At 32.3% G+C, this 25592-nt stretch overlaps 1 protein-coding gene across 1 annotated transcript in view; it reads left to right on the top strand.

Annotated features, from left to right (window-relative positions):
• LOC126878769 (uncharacterized) overlaps positions 1-24992 on the top strand; it is a 36101-nt gene extending 11109 nt beyond the window's left edge. Inside the window, exon 2 of the mRNA XM_050641664.1 lies at positions 24309-24992. Within this exon, the coding sequence (XP_050497621.1) occupies positions 24309-24925 (617 nt within the window). The 3' untranslated portion in view covers positions 24926-24992. The remainder of the gene's footprint in view (positions 1-24308) is intronic.
• Positions 24993-25592: the final 600 nt, after the last annotated feature.

Here is a 25592-nt window from a genome sequence, read left to right as displayed (position 1 = left end):
ATTTTATTTATTCATAACATCTGCAAGTTCAATTTTGTGGACGAGAGTATCTCGTTGGAAAACTATAACACTATAATTTCGCAAATGATCTTTAAATAGACGATTACACATCCACCTACCATATCCTACTTTCTTTATTTTCGTGTTCCAGATATGAGTTTTATTTTATTATACCAGCAAATGTATTACAGTCCATAATCTTGCAGAGCCGGCCTTAAAATTTTTTGTATATCCTTGTGTAGTTTCACCAGAAGTTTTTATGTACCTACATAGTTTAGAACACCAAACCTGTTAAAAAATGTAGAAAATTGCTTTTAGTACTAGTCGAGCTCCATACAACACAACTGATAACGAAGTTCTGTATTATAGTCTGGGCAGATTATCGGAGGATAGGCTATTTTTGGGAAAAGTTATTTACCAGCAATTTTATTGCTGGGATCGAATGTTATGATTCTATATAGTATTAATAATATATGGTCCAAGAGCTGTGAGACATTTTTGAGTAGGTATTTTAGGCAACCTGAAAATTTTACAGGTGACTCTTCCATGATAGCCTAATACAAAAATGCCGGTCTGGCTGGAGGGTAGCGGTTATTTTCCCCAAAATTCCCCCCCAAAATTAAAAAAAGGGGAAAAATTGTTATTACAAAAAATATCATTGACGTGACTTTAAAGTAAATTTAAATATTCAAATATAAAGAAAATAAACAAGACAGGCGATTTGAGGGCGATTTTAACTCTGCAAGATACTTGCATGGGCGCCCCAGGATTATTTTCAGGGGGTGCATCTGAAATTCAGAAGATTTCATCTGAATCTGTACATACTGTTAACGAGTATAAAATATACAACTATTCATGCATATACATTCTTTCCGGACAGGGAGGTGCAATTGTTCTTTTAACAGGGTATTTTTTAATATTAAAAATAAATATTCTTTGGTGTATGGTGTATGAATTATGCTTGGAAACATGGATCATCTCCAAAGTGACGATCTGGAGATTTTTATGGAGTATGGTACTGGTAATTCTAAAAGGTACATAAATATAACGAAGCTACATACGGGATTAGAGCCATCTTTATGTACGAGTTTGCCTGCTTTCCACGCATTAACTGGATGTGATTATATGTTTTTCCAAAAGCGGAAGATTAGACCGTTTAAATTATTAACAAAAAATTTAATTTATCAGAAAGCATTAGCGGATCTTGGAGTTGCCCACGTTACCGGTACGCGCGATGAATTTTTCGAAACTTTGGAAGAATTTGTGTGCGAAATTTATGGTACAAAAAATTTATTAAACACAGCACGATTTCAAACATTCTGCCGAAATTATAAGTCTAATAAGAAAAATGAGCTTTTTAAGAAAATATTGAAAAAGTGTGATCCATCTACTTTGCCTCCGTCCAAAGCCGAATTGAGACAACATCTGGTAAGAACTCAGTATATCACGAGCATTTGGCGAAACGCAGATTTGCAAGTCCCCAGTTCCTTAACACCTAACGGAAATGGATTGATCCTAAATATGGATAACTTAGATTTTAATTGGTTTGAGGGAGATTGTTTGCCTCAATCAGTTTATGATGCTATAGTTCATCAGAGAACCAAAGAGAATTTCAGATATATGGCTGAAGGTAAGCTTATATACATGTTCTTTTTATAACTGAAATCTTTTTTTTAGTTAACTCAATCTTCTGCTTCTTTGTGTGTCTCATCCTTTCATGACAATGGCGATCATCACGGCCCATTTTATTCTGTGTGCAGCGATTCTGAAGAGTTCTATTGTTGTTTTTACACTCCACTACTTTAAATTTTTCTTGCACTTTTCCTTATATAACCAATCACATCACGTTTTTTATTTCTTAGTATATGACCAAAGTAGCTCATTTTTCTTTCCTTCATAGTGTAGTTCTTTTACCTTTTTCATCTTTTCGTATGTTTCCGTGTTTGTTACGTGTTGTGTCCATGATATTTTTTACATTATTCGATAACACCACATCTTAACAATGGCAAGTTTTTTTCAGATGCGCCCGTGATTGTCCAGGCTTCGACTCCATATAAAAGGACAGAGAATACGTAGCCAACTCAATTAATTAATCACTAATTAACTAGTCTGACGAAGAAGAAGAGAATGAATATCTAAGCTCAGATGAGGAGTTTGAAGAAGAAATACAAGATTCGGACACAGAATTAATTTAGTTTATAGTTTTATACTTTTCTACCTGTACCTATATTTATAATAATAAATTTGTCTTTCTCTATTATATTTGCAAAATTAATAAAAATTTATTTAAAAAACTATAGTATATAATAATTACTTTAACGTTTCGAGGCACAACAACATGGGAATCGTCAGGTCACGTTATTTTTCTCGAGCGAATGGACTCACTCAGCTACAACAGAGAACGCAAACAGCTATCGGTATACGCTCCTTCTCACACTGCTGCTTACCTATAGCGCTTTTCATTTACATGCACGTGTAATTTGATCGGCTGGCAGTTGGAAGATTTCACCAAAAAATCCTGTCTTTTTTAGAATATTTATTTTTAATATTAAAAAATACCCTGTCAAAATAAAAATTGCACCTCCCTGTCGGGAAGGAATGTACATAGCTATGCATGTATAGTTGTATATTTTATACTCGTTAACAGTATGTACAGATTCAGATGAAATCTTCTGAAGTTCAGATGCACCCCCTGAAAATAATCCTGGGGCGCCCATGAAAGTATCTTGGAGAGTTAAAATCGCCCTCAAATCGCCTGGCCTGATTATTTCCTTTATATTTGATTATTTAAATTTACTTAAAGTCACGTCAATGATATTTTTTGTAATAACAATTTGTACCCTCTTTTTTAATTTGGGGGGGATTTTTGGGGAAAATAACCGCTACTCTTCAGCCAGACCGGCATTTTTGTATTCGGCTATCATGGAAGAATCACCTGATAAATTTTCAGGTTGCCTAAAATACCTACTCAAAAATGTCTCACAGCTCTTATACTAATAGGTATGCAAAGTCCGCAGATAGGTTTTTTTATAAACAAAATGGCGCCCGAAAATCGTGTTTTTTCAATTTTTGTTCTATAACTCAAAAGATTTTAACGTTACACCAAAACACCCACATAAAAATTCACCGTAATTAAATTCTGCATAGAGGCTTACTTTTCCTTATTTACTTTGACGAAAATTTTTCCCGGAAAATGCGGGTTTTTCCAACAAAATCTTTAATTTTCAAACTAAAATTTTAGATAAGTAACTGTTTATCAATAATTAAATAACTTGGTAGTATAAAAGCTCCTTTCGTATAGATTATAGTTCCAGAAGTCGATGGAAATTGAATGAACAGTTTAGTAACAATTGAATTGTTAATTAAAAATTTACGGTCGCTATAATAACCACAATAATTATGTTACGTGAGAATAACTATGATTTTTGTATAAAAAGACACTGTACCTATCTAATGTACTTTACAGAATTGAAATTGGACTATTTAAGCGGCCTCAGGAATATTTTAAAATTATAAACAATTTTTTGGCTTATAAACCAATAGAATATTTTGGGAAATATTAAATTAAATTAAATCATGAGAACGGTATTAGAAAAAAAGCGGCAGGCGCTTCTTTTAAAAGAAAAAACGTTTAATAGTGATTAGTGGTTCCTGAGATATAACCGGTCAAAGTTGACCGGTATTTACGGCAAAGATAGAAACAATAGGATCATAATTTTCGAACTGTCACCTTTTTATTTCGGTCCTATTTCTCCACAAGAATTTTCATATCTTTAAACTACTCATAACATATATTATTATAATAAAAACTATCGATATTATACGAGTGAAAATTACCAAAAATAGCAAAATTCCAATCAAAAATTAGGTTGGAGAAAATGTAATCTCAAAGTTCAAAATCGGTATACGTTAAAAAAATGCATTTTCTCGGCTTCCCATGGAGCAATTTTCTTCATTCTTTTTTATTCCCAAGCAACTCAAGTAGAGCCATCTAACTAACGCATTATTAAATGTCAAAGTTGCTTTTGTTTTGTTATAATAAATTAATTTATTTATTATAACAAAAATTTTTAATTTGTTTAAATAAAGATTGTTTAAATAATTATACAGCTTTCAAATGAGAATATTTGTGTTTTTAACGTTAAAAGGTACACTTGTAGTAAGTTTATCTAAAAACAGTCTACAACTGGAAAAAATATGTATTAGTTTTCTTTTCTTATAAATAAATTAATCTATTATAACAAAACAAAAGCAAGTTTGACATTTAATAATACGTTAGTTAGATGGCTCTATTCGAGTTACTTGGTATTAAAAAAAGAATGAAGAAAATGGCTCCATGGGAAGCCGAGAAAATGCATTTTTTTAACGTATACCGATTTAGAACTTTTGAGATTATATTTTCTCCAACCTAATTTTTGATTGGAATTTTGCTATTTTTGGCAATTTTCACTCGTAATATCGGTAGTTTTTATTATAATAATAATATGTTATGAGTATTTTAAAAATATGAAAATTGGTGTGGAGAAAGATGAAAAAAATAAAAAGGTGATGGTTCGAAAGTTATGATCCTAGTGTTTATATCTTTGCCGTAAATGCTGGTAAACTTTGACCGATTTTATCTCATGAACCACTCATCACAATTAAACGTTTTTTCTTTTAAAAGAAGCGTCCTGCCATTTTTTTTCCAATATCGTTCTTATGATTTAATTTAATTTACTATTTCCCGAGATATTCTATTTGTTTATTAGCCGAAAAATTGTTTATAATTTTAAAATATTCCTGAGGCCGCTTAAATAGTCCAATTTCAATTCTGTAAAGTACATTAGATAGGTACTGTGTCTTTTTATACAAAAATCATAGTTATTCTTAGGTATCATAATTATTGTGGTTATCATAGCGACCGTAAATTTTATGTACATAAACTTAACGAAACACTTTTGAAATTTTCAAGTTTGAAATATTCTATAATTAGCCGTTAATTAACCGCTAATTAATCGTGAAAAAAAAAATTTACCGCTCATTAACTTTTTTTTTATGCGATGTTTCGCTAAGTTGACGTCAACTTAGCGAAACACTTATTTAAAAAATTAGTATTTCGTTCCCGCTTATATCTCAATCGACGCTATTATTTAACCGTTAATTAATCGTGAAGAAAAAAATTCAATAATTTATTAAGTTTTTTTTTATGCGATGTTTCGCTAGGTTGACGTCAACTTAGCGGAACAAAAATTTAAAAAATAGGTATTTTGTTGCCAGTTACGGCTTGTTCGATTCTATGAATTAACCGTAAATTAATCGTGAAGAAAGAAATTTCACCACTTATGTAGTTTTTATTCTTTATATGTTTCGACAAGTTGGTGTCAACTCGGTGGAACGAAAATTTAAAAAAATGGTTTTTCGTTTTCGCTTATAGCTTAATCGACGCTACGAATAAACCGTAAATTAATCGTGAAGAAATAAATTCAATAACTTATTAAGTTTTTTTTTTATGCGAAGTTCCGCTAAGTTGACGTCAACTTGGCGGAACAAACATTTAAAAAATGTTTATTTCGTTGCCAGTTACGGCTTGTTCGATGCTATGAATTAACTGTGAATTAATCGTGAAGAAAGAAATTTTACCGCTTATGTAGTTTTTATTTTTTCAATATCTCGCGAAGTTATTATCAACTTAGCGATACCAAAATGTGTAAAATATGAATTTCGTTGCCAGTTCAAGCTTGATCGGTTCTATGAATTAACCGTAATTTAATCGTGAAAAAAAAAATTTAATAATTTATTAAGTTTTTTTTTTATATGATGTTTCGCTAAGTTGACGTCAACTTGGCAGAACAAACATTTGAAAAATGTTTATTTCGTTGCCAGTTACGGCTTGTTCGATGCTATGAATTAACCGTGAATTAATCGTGAAGAAAGAAATTTTACCGCTCATGCAGTTTTCAATGTTTCGCAAAGTTATTATTAATTTAGCGATACCAAAGTGTGTAAAATATGAATTTCGTTGCCACTTACAGCTTGATGGGTTCTATGAATTAACCGTGAATAAATCGTGAAAAAAAAAATTCAATAATTTATTAAGTTTTTTTTTATATGATGTTTCGCTAAGTTGACGTCAACTTAACGGAACAAAAATTTAAAAAATATCCATTTCGTTGCCAGTTACGGCTCGTTCGATGCTATGAATTAACCGTGAATTAATCGTGAAGGAAGAAATTTTACCGCTTATGTAGTTTTCATTTTTGCAATGTTTCGCAAAGTTATTATCAACTTAGTGATACCAAAATGTGTAAAATATGAATTTCGTTGCCAGTTCAAGCTTGATCGGTTCTATGAATTAACCGTAATTTAATCGTGAAAAAAAAATTTAATAATTTATTAGGTTTTTTTTTTATACGATGTTTCGCTAAGTTGACGTCAACTTGGCAGAACAAACATTTAAAAAATGTTTATTTCGTTGCCAGTTACGGCTTGTTCGATGCTATGAATTAACCGTGAATTAATCGTGAAGAAAGAAATTTTACCGCTCATGCAGTTTTCATTTTTTCAATGTTTCGCAAAGTTATTATTAATTTAGCGATACCAAAGTGTGTAAAATATGAATTTCGTTGCCACTTACAACTTGATGGGTTCAATGAATTAACCGTGAATAAATCGTGAAAAAAAATTCAATAATTTATTAGGTTTTTTTTTCGTATGATGTTTCGCTTTGTTGACGTCAACTTAACGGAACAAAAATTTAAAAAATATCTATTTCGTTGCCAGTTACGGCTTGTTCGATGCTATGAATTAACCGTGAATTAATCGTGAAGGAAGAAATTTTACCGCTTATGTAGTTTTCATTTTTTCAATGTTTCGCAAAGTTATTATCAACTTAGTGATACCAAAATGTGTAAAATATGAATTTCGTTGCCAGTTCAAGCTTGATCGGTTCTATGAATTAACCGTAATTTAATCGTGATAAAAAAAATTTAATAATTTATTAAGTTTTTTTTTTATACGATGTTTCGCTAAGTTGACGTCAACTTAACGGAACAAAAATTTAAAAAATATCCATTTCGTTGCCAGTTACGGCTCGTGCGATGCTATGAATTAACCGTGAATTAATCGTGAAGAAAGGAATTTTACCGCTTTTGTAGTTTTTATTTTTTCAAGGTTTCGCAAAGTTATGATCAACTTAGCGATACAAAAATGTGTAAAATATGAATTTCGTTTCCGCATAGAGCTTGATCCACACTATGAATTAACTGTAAATTGATCGTGAAGAACAAAATTTAACCGCTCATTAAGGTTTTGTTAGGCAATGTTTTGCTAAGTTGACATCATCTCAGCTATAAAAAATTGTGAATGAAATTATTATTTTTTGTTTTATACTTTCCTGACGCTGTTACTTAATTGCTAAGTATTCAGGAAAGAACAAAGTTTACTCCTTATATAGTTTTTTCAAATGCGTTGCCTCGCTGAGTTGATATTCACTTATGAATCCAAAATTTTTTTTAATAAGTACATTCATCGTTTTAACAAATTGCTTGATCAATGATCGGAATTAACACTTAAGCAATCATGACAAAAAAGATTACTCGCCCTTTTATTATGTTGTATGCTATATTTCTCTAAGTTAATACTAACTGCGTGGGACTAAAATTTTCTAAATTTGTATTTTATTTGTAATTAAAGCTTGACCGATATGCTATGATCTAAATGTTAATTAATCGTCCTATTATTAGAAAAAAAATTTCTTGCCTATTCGGTTTGTTCTAATGTGAGGTTCTGCTAAGTTGAGATCAATTCAAAGAAAAAAAATTTTCAAAATTATTATTTCGTTTCCAATAATCGCTTGGTTGACGCTAAGGAAGACCTTTCTTCAATTGTAAAAAGAAAAAGTTGATCCTCATTTAATTTTATTTTTTACAGTACTAGTAGCATTATGAGCGTCATAACGCTACCGTTTCACGGTACGAAGACGCTCATAACGTACTCGTACTGTGAAATATCGTACATTACTCGGACGTAAAGTCATTTTCCTACTCGTGTGATTATGTTCCTCGGCTTCGCCTCGGATCACAACCCTCACACTCGTGCATGATGACTTTACTGTCCTAGTAATGTAATATACTATTACGGCATTTCACTATGTTGACGTAAACTCAGCCAACCGTCAATTCTAAAAATTATAATGGATGATTGCTTCACGCCTAAACACTGCTATTGATCAACAGTTAATTAATCGTGAAAGTCTGTACTCTATTCAGGGATTTTTGGAATTTTTTTGCCCTTTTTCAATTTCACTCCTCTGAAATGACAGCGAGTTTTCGGAGCAGCTCTAAAAATCGTTTACATATGATGCGAGGTTGATTTTCGAACCACTGTATGATCAGCTGCTTATCAACATGCAATTAATTGTTAAAGAAACATAATTTACCACTACATAATTTTTTCGCTGGGTGATGTTCGACTGTGCCGTTTTAAACGTAGCTGATCAAAAATAAAGAACTGGTGTATCGTTACTATTGAATGATTTTTTGATGCTATAAATTAACCGCTGATTTATATTGATTGAAAATAATTAAACGGTCATTCAATTTTTTTATTTTGATGTTTCATTCAGTTGATAGCAACTTAGTCTAATGAAAATTAGGAAAATCAATCATTCATAATTGTTTTACGCTCTATTTTCATTACTACTTTAGAAGTTATTTAATTTTTCAAGAAAAATGAACCGCTCATCTTGTTTTATTCATGATTTATTTATAATTTTATATATCCCAGTTCAACAGTATCGCTAAAAATAATGCAATTTCGTGATTGCTGGGAAAAATTGCTTAACTTCGTATCGAACCAAAGACCTCAATACATATTTTCATTTGCATTCGATGTGGAGTTTATTTGTTTTTCCGGGAAGTAACAGGATCTATTGACTATTACGGAACTGTAAAAAGGCAGTGCACTTACCAGGCGTCCGATATTTTCAATATTCATTTTCTCTCAGTTGGCATCAACATGGTGTAACAGAAACTTGCAAATGTGTTATCAACCTCAAAAAATCTACGTTTATGAAAAAATTTTTTACAAAATTGATAGAAGAACGTAGTTGTAAAAAATTATCGTTTTTTGATGATAAGGCAATAAACTAGTTGCAACTGTCGAAACCTAATTGAAATAAGAGAAAACCTAACGTTCTTCAAAATTAAAATATCAAGTCTATTCATTTTCGCCAAGTTCACATGGTTGTTGAGGAAGCATTACTATGAAGCTTGTTATTTCAGCAATTAAAAATGCTAATGTTCCGAATGTTCGTCTGTTCATAGTCACTTATTTGACTTTAAAAATGATGGTTTGTTTAATATCTTTAATGTACAACAACTAGTTTATCGATTTCAAAACATTTTTATTTTACATCGTCTCAATTGTTATTTCTTAAAATAAAAAATCAACTCCGGCTTCACGCGAACAGTCTTCATTACAGAAGTTGATTTTTGATGAAGATCGTCGTATATCGTCCACTTCTGTCCTCTTTTTGTCAGCGCCACGTAATGTCCGATTGCTGAAATTCTTCTTGTCATAACAGTTGGCCCTTGATAGAGAACTGCGCCAAGAAAACCGTATTCCTGTCCTGTTTTTGGGCACTCGAACGACTTCGGAATGGATTCGATTGTCATGTTTTCGTCGCAATCAAGGCCAACCATTACAATCTTTCCTGTAAAAACATGAGTAGCATTATACGTCAAAATCAATAAGTTTTATGAGTGCTTTCATGGATCTTAAAAAATCTCGCGTGGTCTCTCTGAAAGTTATAAATTTAAAATTCTGCAAATGAAGCTCTAGTAATAATGTGACTTTAATTGAACCAAAATTCTAGAAAAACGTGAGTAATTCTGGAACATACTTTTATTTTGTATAAAATGTTTCTTTAAAATCAAGATTTATGAACATTTCAACGTTTCATGATATAGTTTTCGATAAAATTAAACTTTTGGTCCTAGTGGTTAGACGAAACTAAGTAATTTTACCAAAAATTTTGCGTTTCTAAAAAATTTGAATTTTTGAACTCTTTAAAATTGGTAAGGAATTTTAGGACAGTGTGGAAAATTGGTATAGATAAAAAACTTATAATCAGAATGACTTTTTTAAATTTACAGATATAAGTGACTTTCGTTCGGATGCTCAGATAAAGTTTGTTGAAGATTTCAAAATTTGGACATTAATAAGCAAAGTTATGCAGAAAAAAATGTGCAAGAATACATTTTTTTAATGCTGCGAATTAAGCGCTTTGGTTAAATGTGTATTGACGATGTTACATTAATTGAAGTCATTGAATAATTCGTATAGGATGTGACATTTATAATTTTCGTAAATTTTTACCTATTTCGTGAATTTGATTGTTTTCTTCCTCTCTACATCCAGTTTGTTTACATGAGACGCCTGGAATCACTATGTGATCTTCAATAACCCTTCCAAGAGGCAGGTGAATTTCTTTGCCAGTGATTGTGATTGAAGGAAGTGATGTTATTCTCGGTGGACATCCAGCTGGGCAAATGGAAATTTCTTGATAGCTCGGTGTGGATGAGAATAAAAAGTTTCCTAAAGAAACTACGTTGCATTGGCAAAAAATTTCTTCGATGCAATTTTTCTTTGGTGTTTTTTTGAAAAATTTCAACAGAATTTCAGCTCTGCTTCGATAAGTTTTGCTTTGAATTTTGGACCTTGCTGCTTCTGTGATCATTTCGAACAATGGATTGAAATGTGCGTTATCTTGTACACAATTTTTTACTTCATCATGATCAGCAACTCCTGCTAGCAGAATTTGAAAGATACTGTCAAAAGCACATGTGTTTTTCAATGAAAATTTCGTACTTTCTATAGTAACCAAGCCCAGATTCGGATCGCTCCCATTTTTGAGAATCGGCATTTTGCACGTTTTTGATGTATTGTTGTCGATCGATTGGATATCTTCTTGTTCGAGGCCATTCAAATATAAACCCCGTCGACTTTTCTTCTGTGCTTGTCCTAAGCCTCGCCAATTTTCAACATCTCTGAAAGCAATTCTAGCTTCTTTCGAAGAACTGTCGAAACATTGGGTGCAAAGTCTTCTTTCCCCATAGCCCTCTTCTTCTTCTTCTACTCCAACAGAGCAACCTGGCAGCACATGTACCTTCGATTTGCACAAGATGCATATATGTGCTCCTGAAGGGTAGTTTCCATTTTTGCAAGCTACACAAGCCGATGAAATTCGGCTTACATCTTCAAACGAGGGTCCATCAAAAGTACTTCTTTCCAAATTTGCACCATTCATAGTAGCTTCTTCAAAGGGTTCATCTTTCTCGCTCAATTCTGAAGAATTTCTCTTTCGCTCACATTTATCGTCAACAGCATCATTTGCAATTGGACATTCTGAGGGAGATATTTTCTCTTGTCTTTTCTTATCTTTCGTTTTGGATGAACAATCTATTAACTTTAATTTTCCGTCATAATATTTGACCAATATCCATCGATTCGTTTTATCATATATTTTAAAAAATGATGAACCTGATTTTTCATGATTATATCCATGAAAATTCAAAACTAATAGTAAAGGAGTTTTTTTCACATTGCTCTAAATACTACGGTGTTCTACAATTCACTTTTTCGACTTTTTTTCCTGGATTGATACTTAGAGAATACAATAAATTTATTTGTATTGCATAACAATAAATAGGTTTATAAGTATTATACATTGCATACGCGCTAGGGTGTGACACTCGGTATTTTTTTGTCTAGATCTGATTTGACGAAAAAGTTTTGTTAAAAGAACATGTAAAACTCCTTAAGAACTTCCAGGACCTCAAAAGACAATTCTTCTGATATGAAATATATTTGTTTCTAGCATTTTGCATTTACAATTACTGCATTCTAGCATTTTGAAACGTTATTTTCATTTATATAATTGAGAATTCAATGACATCACATTTCGGATCAGCGACAAGTTCAATATAACTATGAATTCGAGCTTTTGTTAATAATTTCTAGATTTTTTGTTCGATTTCTTGAATTTTTAATCGAATCACTAATATTCGAGTTGAAAACTACCACTTTTTCCGAAACTTGCTGATGATCTTATTTTTTTTTTTTTGCATTTTTTAGTGTAATTACTTAAACTTGCGGTTAAAAAATTCAAAATAATTACAAAATTTGTGTATTGTTTTGTGTATAATGTTTTAAGTTTCTATTATGTTATTCATATTCAAAATATAACTACTACAAGTTTAGGTTCGAAAGTACAAAATAACTAAAAATAGTTCTTAATGTTCGTGACTTATCACATTGAACAGTTGACATTGGATTCAGAATTTTTCGTATAATCATTAAAAGTCAGAATCATATTACTCCAAGTTGGAATGAAAAATTTTTTATTTTTTATAAATTATTTGAAATTGTAATAAAAGGTGGCAAAGCCAACATTATTAATATAACTGAAAACATCGCAAATTTTAAACTCTATAAACTTTTTTAAATTAGTTTAATGAAAATTTGGATTTACACGATTCAAGATCAAGTTGCTTGTATCGAATGGTGATAATTTTCTTCGATATACTATTTTGAAAATTTTTATTTTAAGTTCCTGGGAAGTCCCAGGAAAGGCCTTGGTTTAGCTACATACTTTCCCAAGACAAGCATATGGAAATATAAGTCCTGCCCAGCTGGTCGTTTTATGGATATAATTACTTACGACTTCTCTCGGAAATTTGGCCCCAGATCCAATCCATCTTTTCAACCATGTGCTGATCGCCACGGTGTCCTGCTGCTCCGAAAACATGCTTGCGACCGGTATTTGTCCTGCATCGCAGAATAGGACGATAGCGTAAAAAAAAATGTGATGCGATTTTTCATTGTTCACGTGCAACACTTGTTTGGCCATTCCTCCCGTAGCGTCGATGCAAATTCGGTACTCATTGGACTTTCGCAAATTATTGTAAATGCGAATCTGATGAGGTGACCAAAAATGAACTGCGATTGGATCCAAAGAAATCAGGTGGACAACATTTTGTCCTTGTTGAGATCTTTTAAATTTTGACAAAGCCAACATTGGATTGGGATCTCGATATTTTTTTTGTTCAGATTGATATTTTGCATTTCTCAGGACATGTGCACTGTATAAATGTGGAGGTTCTACAGAACACCCTTCTTTCATCGTCTCTGCAGCTTGTCTTGCTCTGTACACTTCTACAGATTCCTTCTCCAAAACATGCACAAGTCGAGCTCGAGTTTCACCTCTGCATTGCCATTTTCCACAATCTGTATTCCCTTGAGTAGCGATGCATTTCAATTTCACGATTTGTTCGTGATCAGCGTATGGTTGAATGTAGCATGTCAAACGACTGCCACATTTACAATGACCTGGAACAAATTTGTAATCATAATTTAATTTTACACATATTCTTCAAGAATATGTTATAATAGATTTTATAGACTAACATGTAGTTGAAGCTTGACAGTTAAGTAATTTTACAATGTTTCTCGATCACAGCTTAGAGCTAGAAGAACTTTGATAGATGAGTGCACTTCAAGACCATAATATTGACTAAACATGCATATAAATATAAATATTGAAGAGCGAAAAAAATAAGAAATTACCTGAAAAGGTACCAGTTTGTTTGTCCGAATTTATGTAATTGTATTCGAAATGGTAGCCATGAGGAAGATTGAAGTCTTCAAATATTTTTTTTGAAACAATTTCAGTCCATTTCTGTGGTTTCAAAACATTTACAGTACGCATCTTATTAAAACCTTTTTTATCTTTGTATTTTCTGACTGTCTCAACTATTAAATCATTGAATTCTGATTTTCCGAGAGTCAGGATAAAAACTGTGTCAGACTTGTCTTTGGGAACAATTGAAAAATTAGAAAGATCGGCTGATGCAATACTGGTTTCATTATCGGAATCGTCTACGTCATTATTTTGAGCTGTAATCTTCTCGTTATAATCCCCAAATACTAGATTTTTCAGATTGAATTTGTTATTCACGATATACGAATAAATGGTTCCTGGTTTTATTTTGAATGATAATTCTTCTGAGATGTGGGTCCAAATGGAATTGGTTTCAGGGACGATAGAAGTAAGACCGTCATCACGTTCGCAAATTATTTCTTGACGATTTTTCAAAACTGCATCTACTAATAGTTGCTCGTTAACTAAAGGTGGGCGTCCGGGAGGCATCTTTCTTCATCCGTAAAATGCTCAAATTTGAGCTATTGGACAGTTTAAAATTTTGGAAAGTGGCGTCAATCTGAAAAATTTCGTCAATACAGTATCACCTAAATGTTTTTGTGAATTCGCATAGAGAAATAACAGATATATTCGCTCGTGAGGTAACCTTAAATTAGGCGACGTTAAATTTTGAATACGAGGCTGAGAAAGTAACCTGCATTAGCAATTATTTAGCATAACAAACATAATAGGCGCGTAAATAGAGGGAGGTTTTGACGGTTGAAAGACCCTTGAAATTCTGATACAATAAATTATTGTTGAATGTAAAAATAAAATCTATATGGATAAAAAAAAATGCTGTTCGTGTATTACCTCATCACTCACAAACAGCGGAACACATTTATTTCAGCAAGTTCAAAAATTAAAACTTTTTCAAAGAATTGATAATGAAATCTTCCCATTTTCTCAAGATATTTTAAACTGTTTTAAATCTCTTAAGTTTTCAAAATTTGTAAAATTCTAAATATCGTCAAAATTTTCTGGACTTTCAGATTGTTTCAAATACTCCAAACTCTTAAAATTTTTCAAAATCATTAAAAAACTCATAATATTCAAAATTATCAACCTTTTCAAAATTGAAAATTAGTAGAACTTTCTTAATGTCAATAATCATAAATATTATAAATGTTCTGAGTTTTCGATACTTCCAAAAATCTCTGAAATTTATTAAAAATTAGAAATTTTTGGCATTCTAAAAAATTTGTGAAATTTTTGCAATTCCAATAACTATTCATATGTTTTTTCAAAATTTTCAAAAAATATAAAAATCTGTGAAATTTACGAAAATTTTGCGATTCTCAAAATTCCTAGAACTTCAAAAATTTTTATTATACTTTCTCTAACTTCGAAAATGTTTCACATTGATGAAAATTCCGCAATGTTAAAAATGTTAAGAATTTGTGAAATTCTTGTAATATTGAAAATTATAAAAATGTAGTTAATTTTTAGAATTTTTCCGTAACTTCACAATTTCTTAAGTTCCTGGAGTTTCTAAAAATTTGGTATCCAAATCCTCCAAACCTTGAAACTTCTCGAAATTGTTAAAAATCTGAAAATTACGACAATGTCCAAAATTATTGAGTTTTTCGAAAACGTTAACACTCACAATTATCTGTACCTATTATTTTCCTATTATCTTCAAAATATACTTTTCATCGTAGCGGGTAAAAAAGTGAACTTTTCTGCCCGCTAAAATGAAAAATATGGTTCGCAACATAGGAAAAAATAAATTTCTCCCTCGGGTGCATGTTTTCCTCGCCTTTGGCTCGGAAAATAACTCACACCCTCGAGAGAATTTTTTTTTCCCTTGCTGCGAAATATACTATTTTCATGCGTCAAGTGGGCAAAAAAGTAGTCTTTTAGGACCACTGTTGAAAAGGTATCATTGATACCTTATATAGACCTTTTAGGTATAATGTTTCTTAAAACAACTCCAAACGTTAACAACCTGTTTACAAAAGTTTAACTTCTCACTTGCTTCTCAGACGTACTTTAATTTTTTTCGTTACAGTGGTATGCTTTCAAGATGTTTTCAAAATGCATATCAGAAATAAATTTTTGCTATACTTTTTCATTTTTTTGTCTAAAAGTTTACTACTTTTCGTACGTTAGTACTAAAACAAAGTCTTGAAATCAATCATATCGCCTGTTTAAACAGGAGATTTCGCTCAAAGAGGGCCCGTGGTGGTCTGTTTGTTTTTTTTTTTTTAATTTTCATTATGAAGTTGATCTAATTTATACATGTTATTAGAGTACATGAGTTTTTGAGGCACTGATTACAATCTTATCAGCGTATTCCGTTTTTAATAAGTCGTTTCAAATATTTTTGATAATAGTGATTCACATTTTTACTTACTGTTATTCCTTACTAGGGTTGACTTTTTGCCGCTTCGTAGCCCAATTGTTTCCTCGAGCAGTAACACTAACACTTTTTAAATTGAACTTTAGAAATAATAGCTACAAGCCAATATTTTCTTAAAAGTGGATACCGTACCAACGCGGTGTTCTCTGAGTTCTACGCCGAACTATCTGAGAACTTTTCCAAAAAATCGAGTCAATTTATAGGTTTCGAAATCTTTGAACCTTTTAAGATAAGGGGAGCGTTCAAGTATAACGTCCTTTTTCAGTCGTTTTTTTCCAATTAATTACAATTTTTCGGAGCGACAACGCAGTTGTGCCGTTCAGGTAAAAAAGCACACAACAATTTTTGGGTTTTCGACCCAAAATGACCCTCATAAACGAGACGGAAAATATTGCGATGCTAACAAATGAACGGCTGAATTAAAAACTCGGAAAGTTGTATTTCCTTTCAGAAGACCCAAGTAATTTTACTTGAGTATAAGAATCGTCTAAAACACTCGAGTGAAAGACTCGGATACGTGACCTTTATTTCAAAAATCGTTTACCTTTTCTTTGCCCTGAAAAGCCAGACACAAAATATATAACAAGGAAAATCAGGCCCAAGATATTAGAAGGTTTTACCTGATACTTATCTTGGGTTGATAGTTGGGTTGGGTTGATAATCACACGAACAGGAAGCACCACTACTCAATGCTACCGGTAGCACTACCCCAACTTTGTTAGCTGGGTAAGCGGTAAAATTTTTTTCTTCACGATTAATTTACGGTTAATTCATAGAATCGATCAAGCTGTAACTGGCAACGAAATACCTATTTTATGAATTTTTGTTCCGTTAAGTTGACGTCAACTTAGCGAAACATCGTATAAAAAAAAAACTTAATAAATTATTGAATTTTTTTTTTACGATTTATTTACGGTTAATTCATAGAACCGATCAAGCTTGAACTGGCAACGAAATTCATATTTTACACATTTTGGTATCGCTAAGTTGATAATAACTTCGCGAGATATTGAAAAAATAAAAACTACATAAGCGGTAAAATTTCTTTCTTCACGATTAATTCACGGTTAATTCATAGCATCGAACAAGCCGTAACTGGCAACGAAATAAACATTTTTTAAATGTTTGTTCCGCCAAGTTGACGTCAACTTAGCGGAACTTCGCATAAAAAAAAAACTTAATAAGTTATTGAATTTATTTCTTCACGATTAATTTACGGTTTATTCGTAGCGTCGATTAAGCTATAAGCGAAAACGAAAAACCATTTTTTTAAATTTTCGTTCCACCAAGTTGACACCAACTTGTCGAAACATATAAAGAATAAAAACTACATAAGTGGTGAAATTTCTTTCTTCACGATTAATTTACGGTTAATTCATAGAATCGAACAAGCCGTAACTGGCAACGAAATACCTATTTTTTAAATTTTTGTTCCGCTAAGTTGACGTCAACCTAGCGAAACATCGCATAAAAAAAAAACTTAATAAATTATTGAATTTTTTTCTTCACGATTAATTAACGGTTAAATAATAGCGTCGATTGAGATATAAGCGGGAACGAAATACTAATTTTTTAAATAAGTGTTTCGCTAAGTTGACGTCAACTTAGCGAAACATCGCATAAAAAAAAAAGTTAATGAGCGGTAAATTTTTTTTTTCACGATTAATTAGCGGTTAATTAACGGCTAATTATAGAATATTTCAAACTTGAAAATTTCAAAAGTGTTTCGTTAAGTTTATGTACGTGTAAATTTTTAATTAACAATTCAATTGTTGCTAAACTGTTCATTCAATTTCCATCGGCTTCTGGAATTATAATCTATACGAAAAGAGGTTTTATATTACCAAGTTATTTAATTATTGATAAACAATTACTTATCTAAAATTTTAGTTGAAAATTAAAGATTTTGTTGGAAAACCCCGCATTTTCCGGGAAAAATTTTCGTCGAAGTAAATCAGTAAAAACAGGTCTCTATGCAGAATTTAATTACGGTGAATTTTAATATGAGTGTTTTTGGTGTAAAGTTAAAATCTTTTGAGTTATACAGCAAAAATTGATAAAAACACGATTTTCGGGCGCCATTTTGTTTATAAAAAAGTAGCACACCATCTGCGGACTTTGCATACCTATATTATTGATATATACAATCATAAGATTCGATTCCAGCAATAAAATTGCTGGTAAATAACTTTTCCTTGTATTTTGCTAATTAGCCCAGAGTATTAAACAAAAGGGATTTATTTTTACAGTTTTGTAGGTAGCTATGCAAATAGTAAGATAAAGAGTCTGCTTATGACTTTAAATATACGCTTTGATTGATTGATCTTCTTATTATGAACAAAACTGCATGAATCGATGCGAGTGAAACATCAAGTCTCCTCTCACAGCGTTATTAACAGTTGAATCGATTTAATTATTTTTATATCGTTACATTTTTGGTGGAATTAAAAAACAGCGTACTTTATTTACTTTGATGTGACCGCTAAATACAATCTATCACGTGATGTAATTCGTGGTAATTGTTATAGCTAACAAACACATTGTTTGTTCAATGTTAACTTTCACTAATACTATAGTAACTTTCACTATATTAGTAAGTCCAAATTAATTCAAAAAAAATTAGTCCAAATTCTAAAGACAAAAACATAGACAAAAGGGACTTACTAATAATAACATTTACTGGACTACTGTACTGTACTGTACATTTACTGTAATACATTTACAAACATTTACTGGAATCAAAGAGCACAAATCGTAATAGATAACAAACCCAGTCCAGAAATTGAAATCAGGATAGGTGTTATACAAAGATGTATTATGTCTCCATTACTATTTAAAAGAGTTCTATTTTAATAATAATTATTAAGATTTCCTTGTTGGCCGTTACTACAGGATGGTGTATTTATGTTACATGTTCAACAAACAAAATATAGTATTTTTACTACAAAAGCGATATTACGTAGGTCAAAATTTTTGACGTAAGAGAACTGTCAAAACATTAGAATGTGACTTTTCATTATTGTCATGTTTATTATAAACATGGCAATAATGAAAAGTCACATTCTAATGTTTTGACAGTTCTCTTACGTCAAAAATTTTGACCTACGTAATATCGCTTTTGTAGTAAAAATACTATAGTTCGACTGTTTTCAGATGTCGCCTTAATATAAATATAGACCACCAGTTATGATTAAAAAATCTTCCTGGGTCTTAGAAAGAGGAGGGTCTGTAGGCCAAAATAACACCATTTGTGTTTTAAAAAAAATTCTACTGTGGGAGCATCGTCATAACCTAAATGTTAGTAGTCGATAGATAAGAACTGTAACATTGTGAAAAATAAGTCAACTAGGAGTTTCTTATTGAGATTATTTTATATGATATAATGGAAATAGAGATTAATAATAGATTATTAATAGATTAATAGAGAATAATAGATTAATAATAGATGAATAATAGATTAAAAATAGAGATTATAAATAGAAGTTAAAAGAGAAGGGAAAATTATATAAAAAGTGGCAAGAAACCAGATCGGACATAGATCTTCAAAACTATATGGTCGCCAAAAAGGAAGCGAAAGTAGCAGTAGCAAAAGCTAAAGCAGAAGCGTATTCAAACCTATACGATCAACTTGATACCAGGGAAGGCGAAGCAAAGATATATAAAATATCCAAACAGAGAGCAAAGAAAGCAAGAGATTTTAATCAGATTAGATGTATCCGAGATGAAAATAATAAAATACTAATTCAAAAAGAGATGGAGAAAGTATTTTGACAGTTTATTAAATGAAGAATTTGACAGACAGCCTGTGGAGTTAACGGAGACAGTAACAGCAATGGTTACCAGAATAACAAACGAGGAAGTGGCTCAAAGCGCTTCAAAAAATAAAGAAAGGAAAAGCAGTCGGACCAGATGATATTCCTGGGGAAGTATGGAGAGCATTGGGAGAGACAGGAATAAGTTGGCTAGCAGGTCTATTTAATAGAATTATGGAAGTTGGACAAATGCCAGACGAATGGAGAAGCAGTATAATAGTACCTGTCTACAAAAACAAGGGAGACATACAACAATGCACAAACTCCAGGGCTATAAAACTACTTAGCCACACCATGAAAATATGGGAGAGAGTAATCGATAGACGGATACGTGAAGAAACCGAAATATCTGATAATCAATTTGGCTTTATGCAGGGCAGATCAACAACAGATGCAATTTTCATTGTAAGGCAACTGATGGAAAAATACAGGAATAAAGAGACCAACGCTCATATGGTATTCATTGATCTTGAGAAAGCATATGATAGAGTTCCTCGAGAGATTCTGTGGTGGGCACTCAATAAGAAAGGAGTCCCTGGCGAATATGTAAAAATTGTGAGAGATTATTAGAATTATGAGGGAGTAACGACTAAGTGTTAGGACAGGTGTGGGAGAGACTGATAAATTTCAGGTGAAAGTAGGATTGCACCAAGGATCGGTGCTTAGTCGTTATTTATTCTCATTAGTTTTGGATCAGATAACAGCGAAACTACAGGGTAGTATTCCATGGTGCCTAATGTATGCTGATGATGTAGTGTTAATAGGAAATAGTGAAAAAGACTTAGAACAAAAACTGGAACAGTGGAGACAAGTTCTGGAGGAAAAAGGTTTAAAACTTAGTAGGACAAAAACAGAGTATTTGGAATGTTCATTTAAAGATGGAGTTACTACAAATAAAATGGTATCTTTGGACGGTGAAATGATTGTGAAAAGCAGTAGTTTTAAGTACCTAGGATCGGTATTACAGAGTAATGGAGAAATAGATGAAGATGCATGCAGTAGAATTAGGGCTGGATGGATGAAGTGGAAAGAAGCGAGTGGTGTGTTGTGTGACAGAAAAATTCCAATGAAACTCAAGGGAAAATTCTATAAAACAGCCATAAGACCGGCTATGACGCACGGAACTGAATGTTGGGCAGTGAAAAAGAAAGAGGAACAACGAATGCATGTGGCGGAAATGAGAATGCTTAGATGGATGAGTGGAGTGACAAAGAAGGATAAAATTAGAAATGAGTACTTATATTCTAGGGGAAAGTCTAGGTGTGGCACCAATTGATGCCAAAATGAGAGACCATAGGTTAAGATGGTTTGGTCATGTTCAACGTCGAGACGTTAATCACCCAATACGAAGAATAGCTGAAGTGCAGATTCCTGGAAGGAGTAGAAGAGGAAGACCAAAGAAGACCTGGGGGGGGGGGAGACGATAAGGCAGGACATGTTGGTAAAGGGGATTAACATTGATATGACCCAAGAAAGAATTGTGTGGAGAAATGCAATTAGGGAAGCTGACCCCGCATAGGAATAAGGCAAAGAGAATGAAAATTCTGTTGGTTCCAATACATAATATAGTGAACAGATATGGATAAATAGGGGCATAACGTGAGAAAGTAAGAAAAAGGATGCAATAAAACCTTATAAAAGTAATAACCCCGCCAAAAGTAAATAAGGTATTGGGTTTGGAAGTCAGGCAGAAAGAAAAACGTAAATTTTTACTACATTTTACAAATTAGCATTATTTTCAAATTGTTTTAAAAAATACATTAGACAAATAGTTTTTTTACAAAACGAGGAAGACGAAAAATCTCAGATACAAAGTTTACTGTAATAAAACAATTAAAAATAATTGAAATAAAACAATAAACAATATTTTAAATCCAAGACTTTTCGTCAAAAGAAACTGCTTTCTGGTTACATCCTGAATCGCTCCGGCTTTAACAATTTATGAGCACGGAGACGACGAGAAGAAAGCAGAAAGGACAACGGTCACGTATCTACTCTCTTTTCGTCCAGGAAAAGAGCCGAAAGACAGTTTCGAGTACTCAAAAATCTGAGTAAAGATGAACAAGGGGGAAAGGCAGTTTTTGTTTTTATTTGATTCAGAGTTGGACCACCATCTCCAAATAGCTATTTCTACCTATCAGGCGTCATCGGTGGAGCTATGCAGTCACAACTCTGAATCAAAAATCAACAACCCTGCCTATTTAAGGGAAATTACCGCGATGCAATAATTCCACCTTTGAGACGCAAAACAGCGACATCTTTCGTAAAACGAGGAAGACAAAAATTGTCAGATAAAAAGTTTACTGTAATAAAACAATTAAAAATAATTAAAATAAAACAATAAACAATATTTTAAATCCAAGACTTTTCGTCACAAGAAACTGCTTTCTGGTTACGTGCTTATAAATTGTTAAAGCCGGATATTCAGGATGATCTATCGATAAGTGAAAAACCTTACGGTTGCATTATTTGATGTTATAATTAAATTTTGAAACCACACTAGCATAGGCCGATGTTAAAAGATAAACTTAAAGGGCACATGGATGCCTTGCTCGAAAAACATAGGGTGCTTATCTTTATGAGTGATACAGACAGACTTTATTGATTCTCTTTTAATCTTCATGTACAACTGGGGCACAACATGGGACATTTTTCAAACTACCTACCACAAGTATTCCTGAGAAGAGATGAAACCGCGAAACACGTGAGGAAATGAGCATTCATTTTAATATTCTGGCGAAGAATAAGCCCCTTCAAGGGTCTTAATTATACCAATGTAATGAAGTCAATGCATATCGTCTGGTTATAATATTTCTAAAGAATCTTAATTTTCTTATTCCTGTGATAACTTCTTTTTATAGTGTTGTATTAAAATCTGCTAATTTCAATATCTTGCCATCACTGCGATAAAATAATTCCGTTACCATAAATCTTGTTTTTGGTTGGCTTTCCGTACTGTTCAGTTCTCTATACTTTACAATGGCTTGGAATATACAGGGTGTATCATTAAGAATGTCCAATCTCTGAGTTGTAGATTCTAGACCCCAAATTATTAAGATTTAACCCAAATCACTTATATAAAATGTGGCTCCTTACTGAGTTACAGGGTGTTTTATTTAATAATTTTAAAACTATTTTTATTCAGTACTTTAAAACTATTTGACGTATCCTTGTCATACTTGGCAGAAAGTGTGGCTGGTATACACCCTACTGAATTATGATAAACAAACGTTTTTAGCTACTACAGTTAACCCTTCTCAAATTCTACACCACTGGGTGAATTACTGTGTTAGCTCAATATTTCGATTCTCCAATACTTTATATATAAATAATATGCTCTTCATTGGTAACAATAAAGTCATTAGTTTTTGAGATATTTGAAGTTAAAAATGAAACGGCACAGTTATGTATTTTGACTAATTTAGGATATGATTCATATGATTAAAATTTACAAACTGTTTGTACCCATTACTATAAAACTATTTGACGTATCATTATCATACTTGGCAGGAAGTGTATGCACTATACACCCTACTAAATTATGTAGAATTGTTTATGGCTACCATCAGAGGCGTACGACAGGGGAAAGTGACTGCCTGACCCTTCCCAAATTCTACGTCACTGACGGAATTGCTATTTTAAGTGTAGTTTCTAGATTTTCGAATACTTTTTCCGTAAATAGTATATTCTTTTTTAGTATCGATAAAATCATTAGTTTTCGAGATATTTGAATTTAAAAATGAAGCGACACAATACATTAATCAAAATAACTGTGCCGTTTCATTTTGAACTTCAAATATCTTGAAAACTAATGACTTTACCGTTACCAATGAAGAGTCTATTATTTACATAGAAAATATTGGAGAATCTAAAAATTGCGCTAAAATAGTAATTCCCCCAGTGGCGTAGAATTTGAGAAGGGCCAACCATTCACTATCCCCTGCCGTACGCCTCTGGTAGCAGCTAAAAATCCTTATTTAAGATAATTTAATAGGATGTATAGTAGCCACACTCTCTGCCAAGTATGATAAGGATACGTCAAATGGTTTTGAAGTGTTAGGTAAAAATAGTTTTTAAATTTTTAAATAAAACACCCTGTAACTCAGTAAGGAGCCATATTTTATTTAAGTGATTTGGGTTAAATCTTAATATTTTGAGGTCTAGAATCTACAACTCAGAGATTGGAGATTCTTAAGGATACACACTGTATACAAAGTATTTACCTTTTCATATATTTTTGTAACTGTGAACATTTAGAAATGTAGGAATAATATGTTGCCCCTCCTTGTTTACAACTTGACTATGTGACAATTTCTTTTATAAAATAACAAACAATTTCTCTAGTTTTTAAGTAATGTAGGTTAATATATTTTTCTAATACATGTTTTTCTTTTAGTAACAAAGGACAAAGAGAAGATCCAAAACATAAATGATGCCGTCAAAGTATTTGAGGACTTCCTAAGGGACTTCGAAATCAACAATATGTCAAAAGAAAACAGAGCATACCTGCCTCTTGCCTCAGTTCAATCATTACTACCTCTAAAAGAAAAATTCGATATTAACGATGAATTAGTAGAAGCATTTTTAGAAGCATACACCAAGAAGGCCAAAGGCGAATATAAAAATCTCAGAACTGTGTCCAGTGGTGAAGGAAAGCCCTCTTGGGACATAGTAAGAAATGTGGAAATTAAGAAGTTACTAAAGGCCATGGAAGAGAGTCGTCCAGATATGTGGAAAGACGATTTACCAACCAAAGAACATCTTGAGCTCATATTGTGGGCTTATAGTCCAGATGCAAGTAAAATTAAAAAGAATGTTAGTAATTACGAAGAAAAATTAGGATCTAAAAAACCAGATAGCTCTGAAGATGAGGAGATGGACGACGACGATGATGATGAGGAGGAGGAGGAAGAAGAGAAGCCCAAGAAGAAACCTGAAAAAGCCAGCAAAAGAAGATCATCGGGAGACACAAAAGAAGGATCCCCTGAAAAAAAACAGAAAAAAGATGATTGAAATGTTTGTTGTATTGTGAAAAAGTTTTTTGTATTATTATTTTCAAATATATTTCTATTATTTCTTATGCTTTATATTATTATTTTGTTAACACTTAATCATCATCATAGGCTCTATCCGGTCCCTGCCTCTTCTCCTCACTCTATCCGGTCTTTGGTTATAAATGTGTTTCCCGGCGGCTTCACCTCATTCGTTTTCTCTAAGTGGCCTAGCCACCGCAGTCTATTTATTTTGATAGATCTACCAATACTAGACTCACTCTAAAGGCGGTCTTATTCTTCTTTTGGTGCCTATTCGTTTAGAATATTGGCGGTCATTCTGGCTATAATTATTTTATTAACTGATGCTTTAAATAGATTAGTTGTTGTGGAGAACCATTTCCTCAGCTTCTTTAACCATATCCTTTTAATAGTTTACATCACCTCTCTTTCTTTACCCATTCTTCGTAATACGGTCTCGTTGGTTATCTTGTCCGTCCATGATATCCTTAGGATTCGCTTGTATAGCCACATCTCGAAGGCTTTAAGTTTTTTCTCCATCGCTTCAGTAAGTGCCCAGGATTTAACTCCGTAGTATAATATTGAGAAGATATAACATCGTAGGAACCTTACTTTTATCTCCAGATTAAGGTTGTGGCTTTTAAAGAGTTTGGCCATGTTATTGAATG

This window comes from Diabrotica virgifera, chromosome 1 (assembly GCF_917563875.1).
Source record: "Diabrotica virgifera virgifera chromosome 1, PGI_DIABVI_V3a".
NCBI lineage: Eukaryota > Metazoa > Arthropoda > Insecta > Coleoptera > Chrysomelidae > Diabrotica > Diabrotica virgifera.
Note: the sequence above shows the minus strand (reverse complement) of the source record. Positions and strands in the feature narration are given on the sequence as shown.